This window comes from Mustelus asterias, chromosome 4 (genome assembly GCF_964213995.1).
Source record: "Mustelus asterias chromosome 4, sMusAst1.hap1.1, whole genome shotgun sequence".
NCBI lineage: Eukaryota > Metazoa > Chordata > Chondrichthyes > Carcharhiniformes > Triakidae > Mustelus > Mustelus asterias.
The window spans coordinates 73,675,552-73,695,062 of NC_135804.1; the positions used below are offsets into that span (position 1 = coordinate 73,675,552).

At 49.4% G+C, this 19,511-nt stretch overlaps 1 protein-coding gene across 1 annotated transcript in view; it reads left to right on the top strand.

Annotated features, from left to right (window-relative positions):
• Positions 1–234: 234 nt before the first annotated feature.
• Positions 235–19,511, top strand: part of LOC144493127 (cyclic nucleotide-gated channel alpha-2-like) — a 143,170-nt gene continuing 123,893 nt past the window's right edge. Inside the window, exon 1 of the mRNA XM_078212029.1 lies at positions 235–299. Coding sequence (XP_078068155.1) covers positions 235–299 — 65 coding nt within the window. The remainder of the gene's footprint in view (positions 300–19,511) is intronic.

The window sequence follows — 19,511 nt, forward strand, 5'->3', positions numbered from 1 at the left end:
CCCTGGCCAGCTCAAGGGCTCTCTCCTCGAAGTGCAGGAGGGTTCTGAGCTTCGGCATTACTCCGGCTGGGTATGTTTGGTCATGCTTGTTGCGGTTGACTTTGTTCTGCAATGGCACGGATAAGGGAGCGTGTAGGCGACAGTGTTAATATTTAAGATGATGATGAGATGTGGCAAGAGTGGGTCTTGAGTGGGAGCTGGAGTGTGAGGAGAATCGCAGGAAGTAGGGGGAATATGGTGATTGGAGGAGAGGGGAAGAGGGCCTCCTTACTGGTGTTGGCAATGGCCGAAGTGATTGGGTGAGAGATGAAGATGGAGGTGGGAGGGGTGTGCGAGGGCATCCAGAAAAATATTGCATGAGGCATTTTTTTACACAGAGGGTGGTGGGGGCCTGGAATGCGCTGCCAAGTAGGGTGGTGGAGGCAGACACGCTGGCATCGTTTAAGACTTACCTGGATAGTCACATGAGCAGTCTGGGAATGGAGGGATACAAACGAATGGTCTAGTTGGACCAATGAGCGGCACAGGCTTGGAGGGCCAAAGGGCCTGTTTCCTGTGCTGTACTGTTCTTTGTGGCGCACTTACTCTGGCTGGGCATGGAAGATCTTTCATCTTCTTGCAGTAATACTAGCCTATCCTCTTTTACAGTGAGCTTGCACTCACCAGGGCTGCCACTGCATCCCAGGTGGGGGCAGTGACCTTCCCCTGGATCAGGGATAGAGTGCATCCCACTCTGCTCCAATACATCAAGAAGTCTGCTCAGGACTCCCATGAGAAATAATGTACAGGCTTTCTGGCTGCCATCCCCTGCAGTTGCTGTGGAACAAATGTTGGAGAGTCAACTGCATTTTATATGCAGTTCTCCGGTGATTGGCGGGATTAAGTGGAGCCATGGAGGCGAATCAGAGGGAGGCTGCTGTGGCGCAGTATTATTCTTGGTGTGACCATAAAATGTTTTGTCAATGAAGCTCAAAATCCGGTCAGAAATCATGCCAGAACCATCAATGCAATTCACTCTATTTTTCTCACCAGAATCGACACTCTGTCAAATTCTGATAAGATCGCCCTCTCGTGTTTATTGACATCTGGATAGGTTCTTGTGAAATCCATTGTTAATTCGCATGTACCATAAGACATAGGAGCAGGAGTAGCCCATTCGGTCCATTGAGTCTGTTCTGCCATTCAATGAGATAATGACTGATCTGATGTGATAATCCTCAACTCCACTTTCCCACCTTATCACTATAGCCCTTGATTCCCCTAGTGATTAAAAATCTGTCTATCTCAACCTTGAAGATACTTAATGATGCAACCTCCACAGCTTTCTGCAGTAAAGACTTCCACCAATTCACTCCCCTCAGAAAGAAGAAATTCCTCCTCATCTCTTGTAAATGGGTGACCCCTTACTCTGAAATTACACCCTCAAGGATAAACAACCTCTCAGCATCTACCCTGTCAATCCCCCTGAGAATCTTTCATGTCTCAACAAGGTCATCTCTACTTCCTCTAAACTCCAACAAGAATAGGCCCAACCCATTTAACCGCTTCGCATAAGAAAATCCCTACATCCCTGGATCAACCTAGTAATCTTCTCTGAACTGCCAGCACGGCTAATATATCTTTCCTTTGATAAGGGAACATAAACTGTTCACAATATTCCAAGTGTGGTCTAACTAGTGCGTTGTATAGTTTTAGCAAGACTTTCCAATACTCCATTCTCTTTGAAATAAAGGCCAACATTCCATTTGCCTTTTTATTACCTGCTGAACTTGCATGCTAGCTTTTTGTGATTTATGCATAAGTACCCTCAAATTCATCAGTGCTGCAGCTTTCTGAAGTCTGTTTCCATTAAAATAATATTCCGCTCCTTTATTCTTCCTACCAATGTGCACAACTTCATATTTCCCTATATTATATTCCACCTATCAATTTTTGTCCAGTCACCTAACCTGTCTATATCCCTCTGTAGATTGTCATCTTCACCACTTGCCACTTATTTTTGTGTCATCCACAAACTTGGCAAGAGTACATTCACTTCCCTTGTCCAAGTCAACAATATATATTGTAAATAATTGTGTCTCCAGCACTGATCCCTGTGGCGCTCCACAGGTTGGCATCCTGAAAATGCCCCTCATCCCAACTCTCTGTGTTTTATCGGTTAGGCAATCCTTTAACCATTCTAATATACTACGCCTAACACCATGGGCTCTTATTTTATTAATTAACCCTTTGTGCAGTATCTTATTGAATGTTGTTTTGGAAGTTGAAGTATATTACATCTACTGGTTCCCATTTATCTATCCTGCTTGTTACCACCGCAAAGAATTCTAATGAATTTGTCAGGCATGATATCCTCTTCATGAAATCATGCTGACTCTGCTTGATTATATTATGTATTTCTAAATGCTCTGCTATTACATCCTTTATAATGGACTCTAACATTTTCCATACAACAGATATTAAATATAGTCTATAGTTATCTGTTTTTGTCTCCCTCCCTTTTTGAAAAAGGACGCTACATTGGCAGAATTTAAGAATTCCTGGAAAATTACTAGCAATGCATCCACTATCTCTGTAGTTGTTTCCTTTAATATCCCCAGCTCCCCATCTGGTAGAGGCAGCTGAGGGACCTCACTGGTGCAACCCATCAGATCTGGGGGACTTAGAATCATAGAATAATAGAATCCCCAAAGTGCAGAATGAGGCAATTCGGCCCATCAGTCTGCACTGACCATAATCCCACCCAGGCCCTATCCCTGTAACCTCACGTATTTACCCTGCTAATCCTCCTAATTCATAGAATCGTAAAATCTACGGCATGGAGACACGCCCTTTGGCCCAAACTGGTCCATGCTGACTGATGCGCGATAAATCACACGGGAGGCAGGATGTACCCGGGAAATAAAGGCTTTTATTGCCAACAATAACAGAGCTACTATATACAATATACAATCCCAGACTAAAGGGTCACCAGGCAGAGCAGTGACCTTTATACCTCTCCCAGGAGGCGGAGCCAACTGGGGTGTACCATAGGACTATATTAACAGGTAGAACAGCCCAACCCTAACCCCAACAGTAACATATCTACAGACTCATGGTACTGGCCAGACCATGGCTCAGCACTCCTGGTGGTAACCAACAATGGTTCACCACATTCACCCCTCCTTTGAAAACAAAGGCCGGCGGGGTACAAAACACAGAACAATTGTTCATCTGTCTATAAGTTCAAACGGTCTGGGGGACCGCACCGTCGCTGTGACCTCCTCAACACCGGCGATGACACCGGTTCAGGCAATCGCGGTGCCGTTCTCTCCAAGGCGGTGTCCAGCGACTCCTCCAGTTCCTCACGGGCCGGTAGACCACGAGGTGGTGACAATCCGCTGAACTCGGGCACGCCTTGAAGTGGTGACCATCTCCTGGACTCAGGCAAGCTGTACACGGGAGTAAGAGGGTTAAGTGGTCGTCCCGATACTGCCCGCGCCGTGTCAGGAGGGGAGATAATGGTTGGGGGGTCCCTAACTGGGGATGTGGGAGCGACAGGGGTTTCCAAGCCCCCTGCTGGCGCCAGATCTCGAATCGAGACCGTGTCCTCTCGCCCGTCAGGATATGCCACGTAGGCATACTGAGGGTTGGCGTGGAGGAGATGGACCTGTTCAACCAAAGGGTCGGACTTGCGGGTCCTAACATGCCGCCGCAGGAGGACAGGTCCTGAGTACGTCAACCAAGATGGTAATGAGGTCCCAGAGGAAGACTTCCTAGGGAATGAAAACATTCTCTCATGAGGAGTAGCGTTGGTTGCCGTACACAGGAGTGAGCGTATGGAGTGGAGCGCATCAGGGAGTACCTCTTGCCAACGGGAGACTGGAAGACCTTTAGACCTCAACGCCAGTAAGACAGCCTTCCAGACTGTAGCATTCTCTCGTTCAACCTGTCCGTTACCCCTTGGGTTGTAGCTCGTGGTTCTACTAGAGGCAATCCCATATGAGAGCAGGTATTGCCTCAAGTCGTCGCTCATGAACGACGAGCCCCTATCGCTGTGGATATAACAGGGGTAACCGAACAGGGTGAAAAGATCATGAAATGCCTTGATAACCGTGGCAGCGGTCATATCAGAACAGGGAATGACAAAAGGGAATCGTGAGTACTCATCAATCACATTGAGGAAGTACACGTTCCGATCTGTCGAGGGAAGGGGGCCCTTAAAGTCCACACTCAGTCTTTCGAAGGGACGAGTGGCCTTAATGAGGTGTGCCCTGTCAGGTCGGTAGAAGTGCGGTTTGCATTCCGCGCATACCCGGCAGCTTCTGGTTTGTGGTGAACCATCGTTGGTTCCCACTGGATAGTGCTGAGCCAGGGGCTGGCCAGTCTTACAAGGATGTACATATGTTACTGTTGGGTTGTGCTATTGTTGCCGTTGCGGTTAGGGTGGGGTTGTTACACCTTTGTACTGTAGTGTTGTGGCACATCCCAGTCGGGCTCCGCCTCCTGGGAGAGGTATAAGAGTCCCTGCTCTGGCCGGGACCCCTTCAGTCTGGGATAGTGTATATAAGTTCTGGTAGCTTCGTTAACAGTAAATAAAAGCCTTTCATTTACTGAGCTTCAAGCCTCGTGTCTGAATAGCGCATCAATTTTATTTACTGTCGTTAAACTCTCGTCGGAAAAAAAAAAGAGAGAGAGTATGGAGCAAATTCTGAAGCCGGAACGCCTTACGCTAGATCCACGTGCGGTGGGCACTTCTAACACCTTCGACCACTGGCTGAAGTGTTTCGAAGACTACCTGGCAGCCTCCGCAGCGGTCACCACAGATGATGACAGACTCCGGGTCCTCCATACGAGGGTAAGCGACACTGTCTACCTCGCGATCCGTGCGGCCACCAATTATCCTAAGGCCCTCGAGCTTCTGAAGAAGCGCTATACCAAACCATCTAATGAGATACACGCTCGTTACCTCCTAGCCACTCGACGGCGGCAGTCTGGCGAAACGATGGAGGAATACGCGAACGAGCTCCTACAGCTAGCCAGGGGCTGTGACTGTAAAGCTGTGTCGGCTGAGCAGAGCATGAACGACCTCGCCCGAGATGCGTTTGTGGCCGGGGTCGGATCGTCGTACATTCGACTTAAACTGTTGGAGAAGGGTAACCTTAATCTTACCCAGGCCATCGAGTTAGCAGAGATGCTCGAGTCGGCCTCCAAAAGCTTAGTTTTATATCCAGAGGACCATGTGGAGACAAGGTGGCAGGAGCAGTCGCAAATCCCTCCTCGTCCCTCGGGTCCGAAATGCTGTGTAATGGCGTGCTCCCATTCGGGCCAGACGACGGCTGCAGCCCCGGGCGGCCCGCGGTGCTATTTCTGTGGAGGAGCGAAGCATACCTGGCAAAAGTGTCCCGCTAAAGCTGTGTTGTGCACCGCATGCGGTAAAAAAGGGCATTATTCAAAAGTGTGCAGATCTAAACCCAGGAACGGCAGTGCGGCCTACGATTCTTCAGAGCTCGGGTCTTCGTCGTCGAAGTCGTCGTGGGGTTCATCCACGTGCGAGACCAGGACGACGCCATTACAGTCGACGGAGTCGGAGGAGTATGACCACCAGGGGTCGCTGAGTTTGGCGCCCTCACCCACGTGCGATTCATGGGGGCAGCCATGTTGGTCGACACTGACCACGAACGACCAGCAGGGGTCCTCCTCATCGACTTCAGCTGCCTGCAGTGGCGCTCATGAACCAACGGTGGCGTCGATCATCCTGGACCAGGCCAAGCCTCATAGACTTGACAAATCTATGATGAATATCCAGGTAAATAACCACGTGATTTATTGTCTGTTTGACAGCGGGAGCACTGAGAGCTTTATCCACCCAGACACTGTGAAGCGGTGTGGACTCCAGATTCAACCTGCCAAACAGACAATCTCTAAGGCATCAAGGTCCCGGTCTGTTGCCGTGCTAGGGAGTTGCGTGGTAACCTTGAAGGTGCAAGGCACAGTTTATGAGCGTTTCAAGCTCCTTGTGTTGCCGTATCTTTGCGCGCCAATACTTCTCGGACTAAACTTCATGGTCCACTTGAGGAGTGTAATCCTACAGTACGGTGGGCCACTCCCTTCACTGGCAGTGGGAAAACAGCAGCAGCCTCCAAATTGCCCAACGCGCCCCGCCTGCAGCCTCTCGACGCTGAAGATCACCACACCCTCCTTGTTGCAGAATCTTGTGCCAGGCTGCAAGCCCATCGCGACTAAAAGTAGGCGTTACAGCGCTGAGGCTCGGATCTTCATTAGATCTGAGGTTCAGCAACTCCTCAAAGAAAGGATCATACAACCCAGTGCTAGTCCGTGGAGAGCGCAGGTCGTGGTGGTCAAGAGCGGGAACAAACCCCAGATGGTCATTGACTACAGTCAGACTATTAACCGATATACGCAGCTGGATGCGTAGCCCCTCCCGCACATATCTGATATGGTCAATCAGATTGCGCAGTACCGGGTGTTCTCCACCATAGACCTCAAGTCTACCTACCACCAACTCCCCATTCACCCACAGGACCGACAATACACGGCTTTTGAGGCGGATGGTCGCTTGTATCACTTTCTCAGGGTTCCCTTTGGTGTCACCAGTGGGGTCTCGGTCTTCCAGCGTGCTATGGACCGAATGGTGGACCAGAACGGGCTGCGGGCTACCTTCCCGTACCTGGATAATGTCACCATCTGCGGCCATGACCAGCAGGACCACGACACAAACCTCCTGAACTTCTTACGCACTGCATCTCGCCTGAACTTGACCTACAACAGGGAGAAGTGTGTGTTTCGTACACGCCGATTAGCCATCCTAGGATACGTGGTGGAAAACGCGGTCATTGGCCCTGATCCAGACCGTATGCGCCCCCTTTCTGAACTTCCTTTACCTGCTAGTGCAAAAGCACTGAGAAGATGCTTAGGCTTCTTCTCTTATTATGCGCAGTGGGTTCCCAACTACGCGGATAAAGCCCGTCCGCTCATTAAGTCCACGACTTTTCCCTTAACGCCAGAGGCCAGATTGGCCTTCGATAAATTGAAAGCCGACATCGCGAAAGCCACGATGCACGCTGTAGACGAGTCCATCCCCTTTCAGGTGGAGAGCGATGCATCTGATTTCGCCCTGGCCGCCACACTTAACCAGGCGGGCAGGCCCGTCGCCTTTTTTTCCCGCACCCTCCAAGGCCCCGAAATTCGACATTCAGCGGTGGAAAAGGAGGCCCAGGCCATTGTGGAGGCCATCAGGCACTGGCGCCATTACTTGGCGGGAAAACGGTTCACCCTGATCACGGACCAGCGGTCCGTGGCGTTCATGTTTAACAACATGCAGAGGGGCAAGATCAAGAATGACAAGATCTTGCAGTGGAGAATTGAACTCTCCACCTATAACTACGACATCATGTATCGTCCAGGGAAACTCAATGAGCCCTCGGACGCCCTCTCGCGTGGAACATGCGCTAGTGTACAGGAGGACCGTTTGCACGCCCTCCATAATGACCTGTGCCATCCTGGGGTCACTCGGCTCTACCACTTTATAAAAGCCCGCAACCTGCCTTACTCGGTGGAGGACGTCAGGCCAGTAACAAGGAGCTGTCGGGTTTGCGCAGAATGCAAACCGCACTTTTACCGACCTGACCGGGCACATTTAGTCAAGGCCACTCGTCCCTTCGAGAGAGTGAGTGTCGATTTTAAGGGCCCCCTTCCCTCAACAGATCGGAATGTGTACTTCCTCAATATCATTGACGAGTACTCTCGGTTCCCTTTTGTTGTTCCCTGCTCTGATACATCCGCTGCCACGGTTATCAAGGCATTCCGTGATCTCTTTACCCTGTTCGGGTACCCCAGCTACATCCATAGCGACAGGGGCTCGTCGTTCATGAGCGATAACTTGAGGCAATTCCTGCTCTCATATGGGATTGCCTCTAGTAGGACCACGAGCTACAACCCTAGGGGTAATGGACAGGTGGAACGCGAGAATGCTACAGTCTGGAAGGCTGTCTTACTGGCGTTGAAGTCAAAAGGTCTTCCAGTCTCCCGTTGGCAAGAGGTGCTCCCTGATGCGCTCCATTCTATTCGCTCCCTCCTGTGTACGGCAACCAATGCTACTCCCCACGAGAGGATGTTCTCATTCCCTCGGAAGTCTTCCTCGGGGACCTCATTACCGTCTTGGTTGACGTACTCAGGACCCGTCCTCCTGCGGCGACATGTAAGGGCCCGCAAGTCCGACCCGTTGGTCGAACAGGTCCATCTCCTCCACACCAACCCTCAGTATGCCTATGTGGCATACCCTGATGGGCGAGAGGACACGGTCTCGATCCGAGACCTGGCACCAGCAGGGGACGTAGCAACCCCTGTCACTCCCATACCCCCTGTAACAAACCCTTTATCTCTTGTTTCTTCCCCGGACACGGCGCGGGCAGCATCGGGACCATTGCTTAACCATTTTACTCCCATGTACAGCTTGCCTGAGCCCAGAAGATGGTCGCCACCGCAGGGCGTGTCAGGATCCCCTGGACTACCGTCACCTCAGGGTCAACCGGCCTGTGAGTCCGTGGAAGAACAGCTGGACGCCGCTTTGGGGAGAACGCCACCGCAAGAGCCTACTCCGGTGTCACCGCCGGTATTGAGGAGGTCACAATGACGGTGCGGTCCCCCTGACCATCTGAACTTATAGACACTTTATTCTGTTTTTTTGTACCCCGCCGGCCTTTGTTCTCAAAGGAGGGGTGAATGTGGTGAACCATCGTTGGTTCCCACTGGATAGTGCTGAGCCAGGGGCTGGCCAGTATTACAAGGATGTACATATGTTACTGTTGGGTTGTGCTATTGTTGCTGTTGGGGTTAGGGTGGGGTTGTTACACCTTTGTACTGTAGTGTTGTGGTACATCCCAGTCGGGCTCCGCCTCCTGGGAGAGGTATAAGAGTCCCTGCTCTGGCCGGGACCCCTTCAGTCTGGGATAGTGTATATAAGTTCTGGTAGCTTCGTTAACAGTAAATAAAAGCCTTTCATTTACTGAGCTTCAAGCCTCGTGTCTGAATAGCGCATCAAGGTTATGGACCTGACATCCTCCACCGAGTAGGGTAGATTCCGGGCCTTTATGAAGTGGAAGAGCCGAGTGACCCCCGGATGGCAGAGGTCATTGTGGAGAGCCTGTAATCGATTCTCCTGCACACTAGTGCATGTTCCACGCGACAGGGCGTCTGAGGGCTCATTGAGCTTCCCTGGACGGTACATGATATCATAATTGTAGGTGGAGAGTTCGATTCTCCGCCTCAAAATTTTATCATTCTTGATCTTACCCCGTAACGTGTTGTTGAATATGAACGCCACGGACCGCTGGTCCGTGAGCAGAGTGAACCGTTATCCCGCCAAGTAATGGCGCCAATGCCGAACGGCCTCCACAATGGCCTGGGCCTCCTTTTCCACCGCTGAATGTCGAATTTCAGGGCCTTGGAGGGTGCAAGAGAAAAAGGCGACGGGCCTGCCCGCCTGGTTAAGTGTGGCGGCCAGGGCGAAATCAGATGCATCACTCTCCACCTGGAAGGGGATGGACTCATCGATAGCGTGCATCATGGCTTTCGCGATGTCGGCTTTTATTCTCGCAAAGGCTAAGCGAGCCTCTGTTGTTAGGGGAAAGGAGGTAGACTTGATGAGCGGACGGGCTTTGTCCGCGTAATTGGGAACCCACTGTGCATAGTATGAGAAGAAGCCTAAACATCTTCTCAGTGCTTTGATGCTACTGGGCAGGGGGAGTTCGAGGAGGGCATACGGTCTGGATCAGGGCCAAGGACCCCGTTTTCCACCACGTATCCGAGGATAGCTAGGCGGCGCGTGCAAAATACACACTTCTCCCTGTTGTAGGTCAGATTCAGGCGGGATGCAGTGCATAAGAATCTAAGAAGGTTGGCATCGTGGTCCTGCTGGTCATGGCCGCAGATGGTGACGTTATCCAGGTACGGGAAGGTAGCCCGCAGCCCGTTCTGGTCCACCATTCGGTCCATAGCACGCTGGAAGACCGAGACCCCATTTGTGACACCAAAAGGAACCCTTAAAAAATGGTAAAGGCGACCATCCGCCTCAAAGGCCGTGTATTGTCGGTCCTCTGGGCGAATGGGGAGCTGGTGATAAGCAGATTTTAAGTCGATGGTGGAGAACACCCGGTACTGCGCAATCTGGTTGACCATGTCAGATATGCGCGGGAGGGGATACGCATCCAGCTGCGTGTATCTGTTAATGGTCTGACTATAGTCTATGACCATCCGGGGTTTGTTCCCATTCTTAACCACCACGACTTGCGCTCTCCAAGGACGAGTGCTAGGTTGGATGATCCCTTCCTTGAGGAGCCGCTGAACTTCAGATCGAATGAAGATCCGATCCTCAGCGCTGTAACGCCTGCTCTTTGTTGTGATGGGCTTGCAGCCTGGCACGAGATTCTGGAATAGGGAGGGTGTGGTAATCCTGAGCGTTGAGAGACTACATGTGGAGCGCGTTGGGCAATTTAGAGGCTGCGGGTCTCCCACTGAAAGCGGAGGGAGTGGCCCATCGTACTGCAGGGTTACACTCTTCAGGTGGACCATAAAATCTAGTCCTAGGAGTATCGGCGCGCAAAGGTGCAGTAACACAAGGAGCCTGAAGTTCTCGTAAACCGTGTCCTGCACCGTCAGATTGACCACGCAGCTCCCTAGCACGGGGACAGACCGGGACCTTGACGCCATCGAAATTGTCTGCTTGACAGTCCGAATCTGGAGACCACACCGCTTCACGGTGTCAGGGTGAATGAAGCTCTCCGTGCTCCCACTGTCAAACAAACAATAAATCTGGCGTCTGTTTACCTGTATGTCCATCATGGACTTGTCGAGTCTGTGAGGCTTGGCCTGGTCCAGGATGATCGACGCCACCGTTGGTTCATGGGTGCAACTGCAGGCAGCTGAGATGGTTGATGACGACCCCTGCTGGTCATTCGTGGTCGGTGCCGACCAAAATGGCTGCCCCCATAGGTCGCACGTGGACGATGGCGCCAAAACCTGCGGCCCCTGCAGGTCGCACGTGTCTTGCGACTCCGTCGTTCGGAATGGCGACGTCCTGGAATCGCACGTGGTAGAAGACCTTGAAGATGCAGAAGACAAGGAGGCCGGCTCCGGGGAGTCACACGCCGCACTGCTGTTTTTGGATGGAGGTTTGGTCCGGCATACTTTGGAATAATGTCCCTTCTTGCCGCAGGCGGAGCACAACACCGCTTTAGCTGGACATCGCTGCCGAGGGTGTTTCACCCCCCCACAGAAGTAACACCGCGGGCCACCTGGAGCTGCTGCCGTCGTCAGGTCCGAGGCTGGAAACGCAATCGCGCAGTTTTTCGGTCCCGCTGAATAAAGTGGAGTCTGCGGCTGCCCCTGCCACAATGTCTCCACGCGGTCGTCGGGGTACATCTCCAGACTTTTGGAGGCCGTTTCTAGAGCGTCAGCTAACTCTATGGTTTTAGTGAGATCGAGGTTACCTTGCTCCAACAGCCGAAGGCGGATGTACGACGAGCCGATTCCTGCCACGAACGCATCTCGAACTAAGTCGCTCATGTACTGGGCTGCCGACACTGACTTGCAGTTGCAGGGTCTGGCTAGCTGCTGAAGTTCGCACGCGTACTGTTCCATCGTTTCGCCGGGCTGCCGCCGTTGAGTGGCTAGAAGGTGTCGAGCTTGGATCTCATTCGGCGGTTTGTTGTATCGCTTTTTGAGAAGCTCGAGGGCCCCTTTGTAGTGGGGGGCCTCACGGATCGCTAAGTATACAGCGTCGCTTACCCTCGCGTGGAGGACCCGGAGTCTGTCGGCGTCATCGGTGACCGCTGTGGAGGCGTCGAGGTAATCTTGGAAACACTTCAACCAGTGGTCGAAAGTGTTCGATGCTCCCGCCGCACGTGGGTCCAACGTAAGCCGCTCGGGTTTAAGCATTTGCTCCATGTTTTCTTTTGGGTTTTTTTCAAAAAAAAAGAATTTACTTGTTGGCAATAAAATTGATGCGCGATAAATCACACGGGAGGCAGGATGTACCCGGGAAATAAAGGCTTTTATTGCCAACAATAACAGAGCTACTATATACAATATACAATCCCAGACTAAAGGGTCACCAGGCAGAGCAGTGACCTTTATACCTCTCCCAGGAGGCGGAGCCAACTGGGGTGTACCATAGGACTATATTAACAGGTAGAACAGCCCAACCCTAACCCCAACAGTAACGTATCTACAGACTCATAGTACTGGCCAGACCATGGCTCAGCACTCCTGGTGGTAACCAACAATGATTCACCACACCGACCAAAAACCCTATCTAAGCCAACCCCATTTGCCTGCATTTGGCCCATATCCCTCTAAACCTTTCCTATCCATGTATCTGTCCAAATGCCTTTTAAATGTTGTCAACATCCTTGCCTCAATCACTTCCTCTGGCAGCTCATTCCACATACGTACCACCCTCTGTGTAAAAAAGTTACTCCTTGGGTTCCCCTCTAAAACCAATGCCCTTTAGTTCTCGATTCCCCAACCCTGGGAAAAAGACTGAGTGCATTCACCCTATCCATGTCTCTCATGATCTTATACAGCTCTGTAAGATCACACCTCAGTTTCCTACGTTCCAAAGAAAGAAGTCCTAGCCTGTCCAATCTCTCCCTGTAACTCAGTGTCTTGAGTCCTGGCAACATCCTTGTAAATCTCTTCGGCACTCTCTCCAGTTTAATAACATCTTTCCCAGAGCAAGATAACCAAAACTGAACACAATACTCCAGGTGTGGCCTCACCAACATCCTGTACAACTGCAGCATAACTTCCCAACTTCTATGTTCAATGCCCTGACTGATGAAGGCCAGCATGCCAAAAGCCTTCTTCACTGCCCTATCTACCTGTGACTCCACCTTTAGAGAACCATGCATCTGAACTCCAAAATCCCTCTGTTCCACGATACTTCCTAAGGTCCTACCATTCACCGTGAAAGTCCTACCTTGAGTTAACTTTCCAAAATGCAACAGCTCACACTTATCTGTATTGAGCTACATTTATCATTTCTTGTCCCACTTCCCCAGCTGATCAGGATCCTGCTGCAATTTTTGATAACCTTCCTCACTGTCTACAATACCACCTATTTTAGTGTCATCTGCAAACTTACTGATCATGCCTTGTACATTCTCATCCAAACCGTCGATATAGATAACAAACAGCCATGGATCCAGCACTGACCCCTGAGGCACACCACTATTCACAGGCCTCCAGTCCGACAAGCATCCTTCCAACATTCTGCTTCTGATCATCAAGTTAATTTTCTATCCAATTTGCCAGCTGTCCCTGGATTCCATGTCATCTAACCTTCTAGAGCAGCCTACCATGTGGAACTTTATCAAAGGCCTTACTGAAGTCCATATAGACTACATCTACTCCCCTGCCCTCATCACCCTTCCTGGTCATTTCATCAAAGAACTCTATCAAATTTGTAAGACATGATCTCCCATGCACAAAGCCATGCTGACTACTCCTAAACAAACCCAGTCTTTCCAATGCCTCGCTATTGTACTTACTCCATCTCATAATAACAAAGTTACCCCACCACCCTTTCCCTCCTGAGTGTCCTTATGAAAAGCAACAGACCACATACTATTTAGTTCCCAGCTTTGATCTCCTTGTAACCATGTTTCTGTAATGGCTAATAGATCATACCCCCTCACCTCAGTTTGTGTCATCAGTGCATTTATTTTGGGCAGAATACTATCTGCATTTAAATAAAGAGCCAGACATTCACAAAGTGAAGCACTACACTCCCTCACAGATCATCAAGTGCAGTAATTGAACTGACAGAGGATTCTTGAGTCCCAAGATCTCTGGCTGAAAACGTGGGGCCAACAAAATAGCCACCCTGCCAGAATTAGGGGCTAGGTGATTCATGCAGACCCCCCGCCGCACACTTTCCCTGCTCCAAGAGCCACATGGCTTTGTTTCCCGGAACGGTGTGTTTCCTGCTGAAGGCACACTGTACATTTCTCGTCCCGGAGGACCAAGAAGTTCTGGAATCTCTGAGCTGCCCCCTGCTGCCATTGATATTGAGGCTAGCTATGATTATTTTCATGTCTGAAATATTGTGCGACCATCACTGGACATTGCTTAGAGGAGACACATCTGTCCTTCCACTCTGTCCAGTGAAACAGATGAGGAAGCCACGCAGTCAATGCCTCTCGCTCCAGTCCATGTCCCACACCCCATTATCATAGGCCTGGACGGACCACACCAGCAGTGTCAGTTCTAACCAGCAGTTGAGGGATAGCTGGACTCTGTTTCACCAGCTACAGTTCGAAAACAGATATTCCCAGAGCTCCTCAGGGAGAACGAGGGGGTGACTTGGTGGGGGGCCCAAGGGAGTCCACTGTCTCGTTGCAGATAAACTCTAACTAGTCCCGTGGTCTATCACACATTGGTGATTTGTGGTAATTGTCTCTTTAAAGACAACACAGCAGAGAAAGGGTCACCTGGTTTGGGGGAACCAATCAGGATTGGGAATTGGTAATCAACTCAGAGGGTGGATTCCTCTCTTAGACAAGGAGATAGGTAGGGGACGAGGTGCAGCTATTTGACTGCTGTAAAGTTCTTATTAATGAATTCTTTTGTGTTTTTATTGAAGCCTGTGAAAGTGCATCAGTACACATGACCAATGCCCCGCCCACAACCAGAGGTACTCTATCCTTTAAAGGGAAGGGAAGGGGAAGTGAGAGAGCGAGAGGAAGAAGGGGAGAAAATATAGAGAGGAGGGAAGGACACAGGGAAGTAACTTGTTGATGAAAACAGTTTCTTCCCTTCATATGGGGATGCAGGGGAAGAAATTTTCACCCAGGCAGCTGCACTGCCCAGGCACAGGTTTAACTCAAGAGGATGGGCAGCGTTGGGATTTTCTTCCCAGGCTTTAGTTTATTACAGCCCTCCCTGTAAGATCTTTCAGTTTCTTCCTCTCCCTGCAGACAAACACACCTATTTAAAATGCCTCTGGCTAGTTGTTGATCATTAAAAAAAGTGTTGGTGGATTGTCGGCTCATCTTCTCTCACTCCCACTCTCAGGCTTTTTGTGTCCTACCAAGCCCTAGGCCCTGCAGCGGTTCCTATGCAATAGATTCACTAACCTGGAAAAAGCTCACAGCAGCAGAAGTAGTCCAGGAAACACAGTAGGAGTCGAGAGAAAATCCTCCAGCTGAACAAAAGGACAGATTCAAGTAGTTCCTTCCATATGCGAAGGTGTTAGCTGTGTCTAGGTGAGCCAATCTTTATCACAGGTCTTTTACAATGTATTGCTGATACATTGACCCCCTCTTACCCACCCATTCACCCGAAACCTCACACCAACCCACTCATTCCCAGTCACCCTCATACCCGCTCAATCACTTGCTCAGCCAGCCATCCACTCACTCTGCCACCCTCGCACCCACCTTACTAAACCATCTTGGGGAATTGTGTTAAACTCAAGATGGGGTTTAAGATTAGGGTTAGGTTTGGGACAAGACTTCACGCTTGCTACCCATAGTTATTGGATGTGCCCTACCTTTAGGCAGTTAAAGCACACGGGTTTGTTGGCCTCACCTTTCATCTCAACACCACCCTTTCTGACCTAAGGAGGGCCCCAGAATTTCCCTTTCAAGCTTGAATTTGGATTGTCAGCGGGGATCATATTTGGCTATAGGCTGTATTTATGCTTAAGGTTAAATTTAAGTTTCTGGTTAATTGTAGGTAAGTATATTGGTGGCATTGGTTATGTTTAAGGTTAACAACAAGTTTATGTTTGGGGTGGCATGGTGGCACAGTGGTTAGCAGTGCTGCTCACAGTGCCAGGGACCTTGGTTCAATTCCAGCCTTGGGTCACTGTCTGTGTGGAGTTGCACGTACTCCCTGTGTCTGCGTGGGTTTCCTCCGGGTGCTCAGGTTTCCTCCCACAGTCCAAAGATGTGCAAGTTAGGTGGATTAGCCATGGTAAATGCACGGGGTTATGGTGATGTGGCGGGGGTGGTGTTTGGGTAAGATACTCTTTTGATAAGTCAGTGCCGACTCGATGGGCCGATTGGCTACCTTCTACACTGTAGAGATTCTATGATATTCTCTCGATGTGGTTTAAGGTTAGGGTAAAATAATTTAGGGGTTAAGGACATGTTTATGTTTAAGGTTAGAGCCAGTACAAATATTGATGTGAGGGTTTGATTATTTGATGATGAAATTTGTGCAGGATAACAGCAGACACAGTCCAAAGATGTGCAGGTTTGATTGATTGGCCATGCTAAATTGCCCGTTAGTGTCAGGGGGACTAGAAGGGTAAACATGTGGGGTTAGGGCCTGGTTGGGATTGTTGGTGCAGCCTCGATGAGCCGAGTATCCTCCTTATGCACTGTAGGGATATGATTCAGTTGCTGTTTAAAAAGTATGTTGTGACAACATTTGTTGTGGAGATATCGAGTGACACTAATTAGGAGAAGCTAATGAGCAGCAGTATAGTGTGAGACAGTCGCTCTGAGAATAATGCTGATGGCAGCTTGTGAGACAACATGGAGACTTCAAACCCCAGAGTGAGCACAGAGCTGGAAGGATGAAAGTTACATTTGCATGAAAAAAAATAACACTGGAGTGGATAACATTCACACAACACAGCAACACTTAATCTCTTCTTTTCATCGAGCAGCTGTTGAGAAATTGCAACAAGAATTTGTACAAATGTTAATGGTCTGAATATGGAACGTGGAGATCTGATGTTTTTTATATTTAACATCACAATCGTCTTTTAGATCTGAGAGGAATTCATTTCAGTGATGTGTAATGTTTAATCCAGCTGCCTCTTACTCCAACTCCATATTAACATACCAATCAGCCTTGGCTCCTGTGTGCTGTCAACTGCTTTCCTGTTCTATTTCAATTTGTTACTTTAAACACCAGAGTACATAGACATCACTTGTGACAACCACAAAATCAGATTGTTTACCAGCTCATGTGAGAACTTGAATTGAAATAGCACCTTTAATCTAGGAAAACATTTCCGGGTGCTTCACAAAGGCATTATCAAACATGGGGAATTGACCATGGGGATTGCACTTTGGCAGCCCTGGGCGCTATCTGTTCCTGACCCACTATGTGTCCAAGATATGTCACTGTCGCCTTCATGAACTCTCCCTTTGCGAGATTGACCAATAAGTCAGCTGACTGTACTTTCTGGAAAAGGACTTCCAGTTGCTGTGTGTGTGTTTCCGAGGTGTCACTGTACACGAGGAGGTTGTCCAGGTACGCTATGCAATTCAATAAGTGCACCGTTACCTGGTTTGTCAGCCTTTAAAAGGAAGCTGGGACATTTCAGAGTCCAAAGAGCATAATTTGACACTGGTGTAACCCATCTGGAGTCATGAATGCGGAGATTACCTTCCCGTGGGCAATCAGGGGAACCAGCCTATTCCCCTTAAGTCAATCTATCTTTGTAATATAGGCTGCTTTATCTACCCTATCTATAGTCTTCTAGCCAGGTATCGGGTAGGAGTCAGCTCAGGTCACTGCATTAACTTTCCGGGAGTTAGAAACATAGAAACATAGAAAACTACAGCACAAAACAGGCCCTTCGGCCCCACAAGTTGTGCCGAACATATCCCTACCTTTTAGGCCTACCTATAACCCTCCATTCTATTAAGTCCCATGTACTCATCCAGGAGTCTCTTAAAAGACCCTATTGAGTTTGCCTCCACCACCACTGACGGCAGCCAATTCCACTTGCCCACCACCCTCTGTGTGAAAAACTTCCCCCTCACATTTCCCCTGTACCTACACCCCAGCACCTTAAACCTGTGTCCTCTCGTAGCAGCCATTTCCACCCTGGGAAAAAGCCTCTGAGAGTCCACCCAATCTATGCCTCTCAACATCTTATATACCTCTATTAGGTCTCCTCTCATCCTACATCTCTCCAAGGAGAAAAGACCGAGCTCCCTCAGTCTATCCTCATAAGGCATGCCACTCAATCCAGGCAACATCCTTGTAAATCGCCTCTGCACCCTTTCAATCTTTTCCTCATCCTTCCTGTAATGAGTTAATGTAGAGCTTTGTGGAACTCATAGAGTCACAGAGGTTTACAACATGGAAACAGGCCCTTTGGCCCAACTTGTCCATGCTGCCCCTTTTTTTAAACTGCTAAACTAGTCCCAATTGCCCGCATTTGGCCCATATCCCTCTATACCCATCTTATCCGTGTAACTGTCTAAACGCTTTTTAAAAGACAAAATTGTACCCGCCTCTACTACTACCTGTGGCAGCTTGTTCCAGACACTCACCACCCTCTGTGTGAAAAAATTGCCCCTCTGGATCCTTTTGTATCTTTCCCCTCTCACCTTAAACCGATGCCCTCTAGTTTTACACTCCCTGACGTTTGAAATCATAGAATAGAAATCATAGAAACCCTACAGTGCAGAAGGAGGCCATTCGGCCCATCGAGTCTGCACCGACCACAATCCCACCCCACATATTTACCCGCTAATCCCTCTAACCTACGCATCCCAGGATTCTAAGGGGCAATTTTTAACCTGGCCAATCAACCTAACCAGCACATCTTTGGACTGCGGGAGGAAACCGGAGCACCCGGAGGAAACCCACGCAGACACAAGGAGAATGTGCAAACTCCACACAGACAGTGACCCGAGCCGGAAATCGAACCCGGGACCCTGGAGCTGTGAAGCAGCAGTGCTAACCACTGTGCTACCGTTTGGGAAAAGATATTGACTGTCTCGCTGATCTATGCCTCTCATTATTTTATAGACCTCTATAAAATCACCCCTCAGCCTTCTATGCTCCAGAGAAAAAAGTCACAGCCTATCCAACCTCTCCTTATAACTCAAACCAACAAGCCCGGTAGCATCCTCATAAATCTTTTCTGCGCTCTTTCTAGTTTAATAATATCCTTTCTATAATAGGGTGACCAGAACTGTACACAGTATTCCAAGTGTGGCCTTGTACAACTTCAACAAGATGTCCCAACTCCTGTATTCAATATTCTGACCAATGAAACAAAGTATGCCAAATGCCTTCTTCACCACCTGTGACTCAACTTTCAAGGAGCTAGGAACCTGTACCCCAATATCTCTTTGTTCTATAATTCTCCCCAACGCCCTACCATTAACTGAGTAAGTCTTGTCCTGGGGTTCGATCTACCAAAATGCATCACCTCACATTTATCTAAATTAAACTCCATCTGCCATTCGTCAGCCCACTGGCCCAATTGATCATGATCCCGTTGCAATCCTAAATAGTCCTCCTCACGGTCCACTATGCCACCAACCTTGGTGTCATCTGCAAACTTACTAATCGTGCCTCCTAAAATCTCATCCAAATCCTTAACATAAATGACAAATAACAGTGGACCCAGCACCAAGTCCTGATGCACACCGCTGGTCACAGGCCTCCAGTTTGAAAAACAACCCTCGACAACTACCCTCTGTCTTCTGTCATCAAGCCAATTTTGTAACCATTTGGCTACCTCACCCTGG